This window comes from Macaca thibetana, chromosome 11 (assembly GCF_024542745.1).
Source record: "Macaca thibetana thibetana isolate TM-01 chromosome 11, ASM2454274v1, whole genome shotgun sequence".
NCBI lineage: Eukaryota > Metazoa > Chordata > Mammalia > Primates > Cercopithecidae > Macaca > Macaca thibetana.
The window spans coordinates 9,918,347-9,929,052 of NC_065588.1; the positions used below are offsets into that span (position 1 = coordinate 9,918,347).

Sequence of the window (10,706 nt, forward strand, 5' to 3'; positions counted from 1 at the left end):
ATTGACTATGATGAGTAATTATTACTGAGCATCTTCTATACACAGAAAAATGAATATGCATACATACACCCTTTAGCATATAAGTATATGAAAACAATTTGATATGTATAAGCTGTTGTAAAACTAAGAGTTTTACCCTAGATGGGATTTTTTTCTAAGTTATAGTACTCTGTTTTCTTCTTTCTCATACAGTATATACTTTTAAATGTATTTTGAAGGAATGAACTTTCTTGGAAACCATTGTGTTTATTCTACTTTTATTTCACATACATGAAAACAGCTTATAATTGTACTGAACACAAAATACAAACAAATACATTTTATTGCACATAAAAATATTTTAAAAGAAGTATTGAAGTATTGCACATAATAGAATTGATTAGGAAAGTCACAAACCTATTATAAGACTAGTATTATTCTAGGTTTGAACATTACAGAATATTTCCTGATAGAGATTTGCCACATCACATATTGCACATTTTCCAACACTTTTCTAGGTTTTACAAATATTCCTCATACTCTTTGCTTATGTCTTTTCTCTGTAAAACAATGTATAAAAGATTATAAAGGTAAAGAAATATGTACCATCGAAAAGGACCAGTCTATGGCTGAGGAAGTAAAAAAATAAATACATGATCATCCCATTCTTTTTGGGGAAAAATAACAAAGTAAATTGGCAAATTTCTCTAAAAAGAGAGAAATATCACAAATCTTAGTTTCATAAGCATTTGTCCATTTATAAATGCTCCCTGAGTTTAAGGGATTCAATGACTAAATACGTATGTTACCAGCCATAATTCCTTTGTTTACATTCAGTATCTAGTACCAACATCTAACTCCTTCCAATAGTGCAAAGGCATGAAGCGCTCTCACTGTTGGTAGTCATTCAGCAATAAATAGTAAGTCCATGCCTAGTTATTTCATTATTTCTGGATTCAAAATAATATAAAGTGCATCCAAAGGTTTCATAGTCATTCTTCTCATTCTTGGGCATGGTTATCAGTCAACCTGTTATGCTTCCAGCTCATGGCAACAAGAGCCCACAAGGAAGATTTTTCCTGGAATTTCTTCCTTTTTTCCATAGTTCTGTTTGGAAGAAAATTCCCAAGATACTACAAAAATTTTTTTTTTTCCCACAAAGTCTGCATGGAAAACTTCAGACCACAGAGCAGCATCCATTGACACAGATTTCCTTGAGTTCCATTCTACAATAGTCAATAAGTGAATATGTTTCCTTATGATTTGTAAGGTTTGTTACATATCCAGTATAAATTCTTCTCACATTCCATGCTGCTGACTTCCGTGTTTTTCAGAAAAGCGCACTTCTCAGACCCTGTCAAGTTGAACCTGTCAAACAATAAAGAAACTTACAATTATTTTCAGCTCATTGTTTTCATTCAGTTACATGAGAATGAACTCAAGATGGTGACCTCTGCTTCTTTTAAATTCTCAGCAGGATACATAAGTCAAATAATCATAGACTAATTTGTAGAGACAATGGACAAGAATTGAAAACAAAAGTATGTGGAAAAAAAATATGGAGGTAAGAGGAAAGCACGCCATTCATTTGGTTGGCATGGCACCAGAGAAGTGATTCTTGGTCATTTTTGAGTTCATAGATTTTTCAATAAATAATTTCACAAAATTATATGCATCCAACAGCCAGGCATACTAGTGCATACAGCTTTAGGGGGTTTATGGTTCCTGAAGCCCATCTGTGGATATGGAACCATAGGACAAATATTAGGAATCTCTTTTCTGGAGACCTGAATTTTAATCTCGATACTTTATCAGTATTATGATCAACAACAAACTTATAAAATGATCTTCAAACATTAAATGTATTTTAACTAAAAGTAATGAAAATAGAGTATCTAATTCTGGGGCAAATTTTCTTTCAGGTCTATAGAAATTCATAATTAGGCATTGAAACTATTCTTTATTCTGTGGAGATGAAAACTGAGAAATAGTAAGAGGGATTTATTTTCCAACAACTATCTCATTAGTAAAGACTAAATGTGACATTGAAAGTGGGGTTTGTTGCATCATCATAATTATCATTAGAATATATCCAAATGAACCAGATCTATTCCTCACATTAGAGTTTGCTGAGAAAAATTACTATAAGCATTTATTTTATGTATTATAAGTGTGGATAAAGAAAAAAGAATAATAATAAAGGCTGTCATTAAAGAATTTGAGTATACGCATTCAGAAGAGATTGTTAGAGCTCTTCAAGAGCTCAGCCTTCGTATCTAAAGTGCTTTGAAAGGAGAAAAGGAAAATGATTTTCCTGAGATGCTCGCCAGAGGCTTCTGGAGACTTACCAGTTGTTAAATTCTTTGCCATTTGACCACTTCCATGGGTGACCAGGCTCCTTTTTCAGTCCAACCCAGTGTTCATCTCCACCTGCGTATCGTTTTAGAAAGTTCTTAAAGAAAGCACAAGGGAGTTGTTACATTAAACACCCTTCTAGGGAAGTAGATAGTAAATCCTGTTTCTCAAAAGCTGCAACTTGAGGCATGACAGCTCATCTGACCATTGACTCATTCTATATAGGATCAGCATATTTGGATTTCTGGTCTTTGAAGCTAAGCAATCAAGTCAAATTTAAAAGACTAAAGTGAGTAAATCTCATTTTGACCTCAGGCTGATCATATGGTTCTCTGGGGTGATATTTTCCTACATCTGAAATAGGTACAATATTGTTTTTTTCTTCCACTCAGAAACAGAAGGAAACCACTGATTAGCCATATTAATTAAAATAGTAATATTTTATCATTTTTTTCATTCTTACCATGTCCTTAACAGAATCAATGACAGCGAGAGTAGCACCATGTTCAGAACAAGCACTTTGGGCTGAAGTCCAGCTCCTCTTCACAGTAGAAATAAAGTAGCATTTCCTCTGGTAGCTAACCCAGTCATCAGAGCATGAAGAAACATGGCTATCTGATGGCATTGAGAATGTGTATTGGCCTGGACAATTGTACTGGCCCACTGTGAACAGAAAAATGCTTTGTTTTAGTAACAAAAGAAATGAAATACCCATAGCATGCAAAACTAGCCTTAGGATGCTATGTCGTGCTAGGTGGTGATAAAGTAAAGGATAAAAGCTAAAAAGGAGAATTCTGAAAAGGGTATGAAGAAAGAAAGTTCTCAGGACCATATCTGATTTTCCATTGAGCCTAATCGTCATTGGATGGAGGTATGAGGATGAGGGGATGTACCTTTGGCCATAATGTCAGAAAATGACAGAAATATAGAAAAATTCTGAAAATTTGGACTAGATATTTCTTTGGACTAGAAAGGGTAAAGTACATTATATATTTCAAATAAGGTTTTGAATCTGAATGCAGAGGTGGAAGAATTTGAAGATGCAGTATTTATAACACTAGGTTGGAAAGATGAAGAGAGTAACTTTTAGGGAACCAATTCAAAATACAGAAAGACATATGGCTGAGAATATCTCAAAAAATGGTAAACATTCCCATTTGTAAAAGACACAAATATATCTCGGTATAGCTGGAGGTATTGAATACCGAATCACTACTGACTCTCTGGGAACTTTTAAATATAATCTTAATTATTCAGAACTACCATTCTGTGTCCTTTGAGATAAAACACAAAAGACTGACCATTTCCTGATGAATCTATGACTTTAGATACGATTTTTTCCATAATCAATGAATGTGAAGTTCACATTTTTTTTCCAGCTAAATAGCTATTTATTCAGAATTCAAATCAGCTCCCTTCATTCTAGATGTAAACGTCTTTTCAAATGCAATTTTATTCTACAGTAATATATAAATCATAGATACTTTAATACTTATAAAAGTATTACATTAATTATTTGAGGATTGTGGAATTATGTCTAGTATTGAGTAGGAAATTGGCCATATATGGTACATGGGATGATTCTAAATTAGCTACAATTTCTGATTAAGTAGACTAAACTAATATTGATTTCAGCTGGGCATGAATGCTTACAGCTGGGAGGCTTTGAAAGAACTGATGAAGAGCAGACCCACCTGATAAGGCAATGAGAGCTATGATTAAAATGGTGATGAAGACCACATTCATTACAGCACACAGGACAGGAACTTGGAAGGATCCTTCACGATGTGTTGAGAAACGGGGGCTGGTGGCGTCATCTGGAAGGGAGAAAGTTGAGGGTGAGTTCAGGCAGACTATAGAAGGAATATGCGATATTGTTTTCAGGCATTTAAATTTAATATTTCCTATCTCCTGACATGAAATTTCCCCATCTCTTTATAGAAATTTTTCAAAAGATGTTAAAATAATAGAGGAAATGTAACAGTATTATAGACCAAATATTCAGTGAAAGTTTTTTCATTTACCCTCTGTACAGTGGTGAAACAAAGTAAAAGCCTTTTTTTCCCCAACAAGTAGTGTTTCAGTGGAAGGATTTAGAATAGGAATATGATGTTAATGATAATTGATAGTTACAAAAAACTCTAGGAGGATATCTGTTCTATAGTCTAAGTAAATAACTGAGGAAAGAGAAAAGAGAATTTTGTGATTTAGATTTTGGATTTTAATTTTGCAGGATGAGCTGTTAAGATTCTTAACATGTGGCCCCACAAGGAGTATACAGGTCCGTGTTATGTTCTCAAACACTGAAATGTAAAATGGCTGCTTGAGTAACTGACAATGCAAAACAGTTTCAAAATAAAAAACATTCGATTTTTCAATATGGATGATTTTCATAACTTAAAAAAGTTTACATAAGACATATCCTGAAACACATGTATTTTTATCCTTCAAACATTTATCTAAAGGTAAACTGGACCAAGAGATGTTGCCTTTTTTCATAGCAATTTACTGGGTACTGGTGTCAACATCAACTTTTGCTTTATCTGGAAGCTCTTTTTCCCATCACAGATCTGCACTCAGATTTTGCAAGAGAAGTCTTTACTTCGCTGCCATCTAGCTCGATTTTCTCAACTTCTCAAAGTAAATTTTCCTTTTATCACCTGTGTAGAACCATCATCGGAAGCCACCATTGCTACCCAAGGTACCAAGTTCGGAGCTCTGTCTGGTTTCACTTCACGTTATGTGAGTCAGTTGTGCTGCTTGAACTCAGTATTGCAACAGCTCTGTCTCCTCAGTGAGCACTAACACACCCCAATAACCTATGGGCTCCAGGGTCTCACTCAGACCATTGGCTCAACTGGGGAGTAAGCTTTGAGATGACTCTCAGATGATACTTTACTCCCATTAATGAGGGCTATTGTTACCCACAGTTTGACTTATCTCCTAGGTGACAAAACATTTCCCCCAACACTTTTTCTTTGGTTTCAGGTCCCGCACATTAATGGAGAAGTTGAAAATAAACCCAATTTGCTACTTATTGAATCACCCAAAGATGACGTTCAGTGCTTCTTCCTACTAATGAAGCACCTACTAGGGCAGCCTAAATTAGACATTCAAAAGAAAGTTGAAATGGTATCAGGAAAAGTTAAGAATTTCTGCATTAGGTCCTTATTTCAGCTATGCTCTCTATTTTATTGAGTAGTAATTATTATTATTATTTCTTTTTGGCAGCGCAACTGTGCCATAAGTAACGGCTCACCTGATTACCTGAAAATTTGCTTGCTTTGCATTTGTTATCCACACTAAATTTTATGTTCTTAAACACAGGATGGATTTATGAGAGGTAACTGATGTTTTTCGGAAGTAAGCTAATATAGTAGACATATGCTTAGAAAATAATGCCTTTCTACAAGATCGTTTTAGTTCTGCTGTCTCTCACATATCCCTTTGTTACTAGATAGCTCTTGCTGACAAGTAAAGACTAATTCCTAAGTGCTAATGCTTTAGGGTACCTCATTAACCAAGGAGAAAGGAATAAATGGAAAAACTCAAATAAATTTTACAGAAATAAGGTATAAAAAATAGGCAAAATCCCAGTAACAGGAAGTAAACTAGATAGGTGGACAGAATAGACAAATAGAAGAGAGGAAAATTTCTAGGATGATTATATTTTGATGAGAAACAAAGGAAAGGAAGAAAAAGTCTAAGTTACATAGACTTTGAAGCCAGACATTGGAAAGGTTAACTAGAAGGATGAAATGGAGGAAAAAAGTCTGATAAAGCATACCAAAGCAGAAGATTGCATTTTCAGGAATTCTTTTGTGACTTTTTTTTTTTAGTAAATTACACATGGACACTGTAAATTTTCATCTGCTCGTATAGCTATTCTCTCAAAGATGGCAAACTTGCCCGTTTCCAGCAACGACATGATGCTGTCATGAGAACACAGGATAAGGCACGCTGAGAGCAGACAAAGATGCAAAGGAAGGCAAACAATGGAATTGCTTATGTGGAAAATAGAATTTTTCATAAAGGGAGACAGCACTTCCTGGAGAATGTACACATGGATATGAAAAAAAAAATGATGGAGAATAACTGGCCTACAGCAGAAAGTTTTCTATTTAAATCTAAATACTGAGATGATATAAACTAAAGCAAAGAGAAAGATCTTTAAAGATCTTCTGAAATTAATTTTTGCAGCTTTCTCTTATCTCAGATATTCTATCTTCTTATAGATAAAGAGGGATTTACCTCTTCCCTGAAGAAGAACCTGTCTTCTCTAAAAGACAAAGCCTCACTTTCTTCCCTAACAACCATTAGATATCACATATATAGAGATTAGCAGTATATTTTCTCTACGATTATATATCATATATAGAGATTATATATCACATGTAGAGATTATATATCATATACACATCATATATAGAGTATATCTTCTATAACTACTATTATATGTCATACACGGAGATACTAGACAGTAAATATGCAATCAGATCTGACTTACTTTCTTGTCCACTCTCCGGATGCAAAGAGCTGTTCTCTGTTACGTAACAATGATCAGAGCTCATCTTTATTCTCGAGATTCCCTAGTTAATCTGAGGTCAAGTCGATCTACAGTGAAAGTCTTTCCTGGAGCTCTTGTTCAGTCTCTGAGGCTCGGAGGCATTGGAGGGAGTTTATACTCCCTGTTGAAGTCTCCACCCCCTTCCTCTTACCGCCTACTTGCTTGACTACATTGTTTCTCTTTAATTTATGCTCCAGTGGACCAGACAATGTATAGTGTGTTGTTGTGGTGAAGTATGGGTTTTCCCTGTTGTCTGAAATGCGCTTTCTCACAACTGTAAGGTGTAGCAAGAGGAAAGTGGGATTTTCCCAGACTCTGAGACATCCTGCCCTAAATTTCTAGAAAACGCAAATAGTTTAGGAGACAGCATAATCTAAGTAAAGAATTAAAAGTTAGAGATTCCTGTCTTTGAGATAAAAATAATTTGGAGAAGGAGAGTGTAGTATTTTCCAGGAATCCCGTTCATCCATTTATTCATACATTTAACTGATATTTACTGAACACCTGCTATGCATCTGACACTGTCTGGGGCCCCAGGATTTATTGTTGAATATGAATGTTAAGATCTCTGTGCTCATGGATCTCTCTCCAGCCTGGAAGAGTTTTATTTAGAAAGCTACTAATTGGTTTTTGGAAGTGTGTCATTCACTTCTTCTCTGGCGACTAGATGTATCATGTAGTAAGAAGTTGTTTTAATGCAGGAAACAGAAAGCTTGTGGTCTGGAACTTCCTTGCTAGGCTCTAAAATTGTTTATCTTAAATTATCTGTTTCATTTATTTCCTGCTAATTTTCTTGTCACATTTTCTTGTCGTTTAGACTGCTTTTATGTCACCTCAGAAACATGTTCTTCAATTCTCCCCCTGTGCTCTAGGTTAGTCTCTTCAGATACCTCTGAGACTTCAGTCATTTGAAGTAGGATTATTATTTAAAACATTGCTGTGGTATCAGTCTCATTCAGAGAAGTAATGACAGTCAACACAAGATGAATGCAGAAAGCTATGTGTGGGGATTTAAGGAGGGAAATCAAAATATCACTCTGATTAACAATCTTGGTGCCCAAAATTTTATTATTAATATCACTGATTTAGAATAAAGACATTCTGCTTTCAGAGTAAAGCCTTGCTGAAATGTTATGTATAGGTGGGTTGGAAGTTATCATCTAGAAAAGTTAGGTGGACCATTAGATGCATTTGTCTACCTAAGACACAAAGAGGTACACGTTGACCCTAAAGGCTCCCTTTGCTTCCATTCTATTTTCTAGTCAATTTCTTAGTCCCTTTTCCACATAGCAGCTAGAACCATTGTTTTATAATTAAGTCATATCATTTTGGTGAAGCATTTAACTCCTCCCCCCACTGCACTTTGAAAGGCTTCCTATCAAATGTACCGTAAAATCCAAAGACCTAATAGTTGAGAATGCTTTATACATAATATGGCCCCTGGTTACCTCTCTTACCATTTTTCCTGTTATTCAGTATCCTCTCTGACAGAAACCTCCTCCTTAAAAATGCCAAGCATCCTACCACTACAAGGCTTTTACATTTTCTCTGAAAGATTCTTTTTCCATCTCCCTGCATGTCTCGCTCTCCCTTTAACCGACTCACTCTTCAGCTGCCACCTGCTCAGAGAAATTGTCAGTTGCTGTTATATGTAAAATAGAACCTCCCACTCTGCCTCTACAGATCGCTGTAAATATCTGATATTATATCATGGTTTATTATCTGTTTCCCTTACTAGACTGTAAGCTGCTTGAGGGCAAGGGCTTTGACTTGTCTCCTCTGTGCCTCTAACACCTGCCATAGTAACTGGAATCTAGTATGAATTCCATGCCGTTACTGAATGAGTGAATGAATGAAAAATACGTATAAAACTCTAATAGTTCTAAAATATGGAGTACTATTTATTTGGGGTTTTTAGGATTGTTTGGTTGAGAAGTGTATGACCTTAGACTGCTACATGCAAAGAACAAGGTAATACATAAGGACAGATGTGAGGTCATTTATATAGGTCTTGTTGAGGAGGTCATAGGTGGAATTAAATAAAAATGAGAGGAAAGATTTAACCATTGAAAATCTGAGAACAGAAAGAACAACAGCTAGAACATACTCTATAAAACAAAAAGAAGTTTAGCTTCTTTAAGGAAAAGAATGAAGGTCTGTGCAGTAAACCAGTAGTGCCTCAGGAAATTTACCATACAAGTCCACTGAGTTTTGGCTTTGTTACCTGTAAACTAAAAATATAATATCCAATTTATAAGGTTTCTATGAAGAAAAATTATGAATTCTAAATTTTTTTAACATAGTATTTGGTACACATTATGCATTCAATGATATGTAAGGGAGTGACAGTCTGATACACGTCATGAAAAGAGAAAGTTCCTCATTCGATGTAAGGCATTCAGAGATAATAACTGAGAGCTCACAGCATAATTGCTGATGTAATGTGTCTCTTCTCCGTCTGAGAAAGAGACAGAGGAAATTGCAGTCTCCTACAACCACCTCTAACAGGTTTCATGGTACTAAGACTCATGGGTTCAAGGTTTCTTGCTGCTTCAACCGTAATCAAGTTAATGGATGCGTGTACACACACAAACACACACACATATACACACACACACACACATACATGCACACGTTTTTATATATATGTTACATATAATATATATTTTGCATATATGCCCTAAGCCACAGAAAAATGATACCTAGAAATCTTATTTTGAGAAAATATTTTTAAACATTATGACATTGATCAAAATCTATTAACTTTATTTTACAGTCATTTTTCTCTTCTTTTTTTTTTTTTTTTTTTTGATGGAGTTTTACTCTTGTTGCCCAGGCTGGAATGCAATGGTGTGATCTCTGCTCGCTGCAACCCTGCAACCTCTGCCTCCCGGGTTCAAGCGATTCTCCTGTCTCAATCTCCTGAGGATCTGGGATTACAGGTGTCCACCCCCACACCCGGCTAATTGTTGTATTTTTTTTTTTTTAGTAGAGACAGGGTTTCACCATGTTGGCCAGGCTGGTCTCGAACTCCTGACCTCAGATGATCCTCTTGCCTCCACCTCCCAAAATGCTGGTATTACAGGCATGAGCCACCGCTCCTGGCCCTTCTCTGCTTTTTTTTTAATGAGGACAGCCCAAGTATTTTGTTGAAATCAGTACTTGGGTGCGTGGGAGGAGGCAGCCACTGCAAGAAAAAAGTAGCCAATGTACCAAGCATATAGTTGTCAGTGGCCTCCTGGATATCCACTGGGCCCCATGCCGATCAAGGTCTTCTGCAAGAGCCTGAATTTGTTGAAAAATTAACTTTTTCTTCATTTATCTTCCCTCCCTCCCACAATTCTATTTTTCTTAAGTGTAAGAAATCTCTTTTAATTTGAGAAAGCAATCAATTTAAACTCACAGTGAATAGTGGTTGCTTGGCATTGTCCTAGCTGACACCTGTTGTTAATTTTTAACAACATGTAATTATTAACGCCATGCTATTTCAGTAATTATGAAGAGTATGCTATTTCACTTGTGAGAATGTCCTCTTAGGTACAATAAACTATATGCCCATGGTAGTAATCAATACTTGTTAAGCCAAAGGAACGTATCTCTACATGTGAAATTCCAGAGAAAAACAAAGCAAAGTGTAGAGGGTCAAGATGCAGTGTGGGAGAGATTTGGGGGTCAGAGGGGTTCTTCAGTACCCCTTATTTATCAAAACACGGAAGCAAAGTTCTTGTGGTCAGCCCTGATGGGTTTAGTTCTTTAAAAAAAAAGAAAGAAAGAAAGAAAGAAAGAAAGAAAGAAAGAAACACAT

The 10,706-nt window shown here is 35.7% G+C and overlaps 1 protein-coding gene across 1 annotated transcript; it reads right to left on the bottom strand.

Moving 5' to 3' along the window:
• Positions 1-240: 240 nt before the first annotated feature.
• CD69 (CD69 molecule) lies at positions 241-7,021 on the bottom strand. The gene is made up of 5 exons (XM_050746820.1): positions 6,842-7,021; positions 4,029-4,151; positions 2,798-2,997; positions 2,328-2,431; positions 241-1,347 (listed from the first exon to the last, which is right to left on the bottom strand). The coding sequence occupies exons 1-5, from the start codon at positions 6,903-6,905 to the stop codon at positions 1,236-1,238; spliced, it is 603 nt and encodes a 200-aa protein (XP_050602777.1). The 5' UTR covers positions 6,906-7,021; the 3' UTR covers positions 241-1,235.
• Between the last annotated feature and the right edge of the window lie 3,685 nt (positions 7,022-10,706).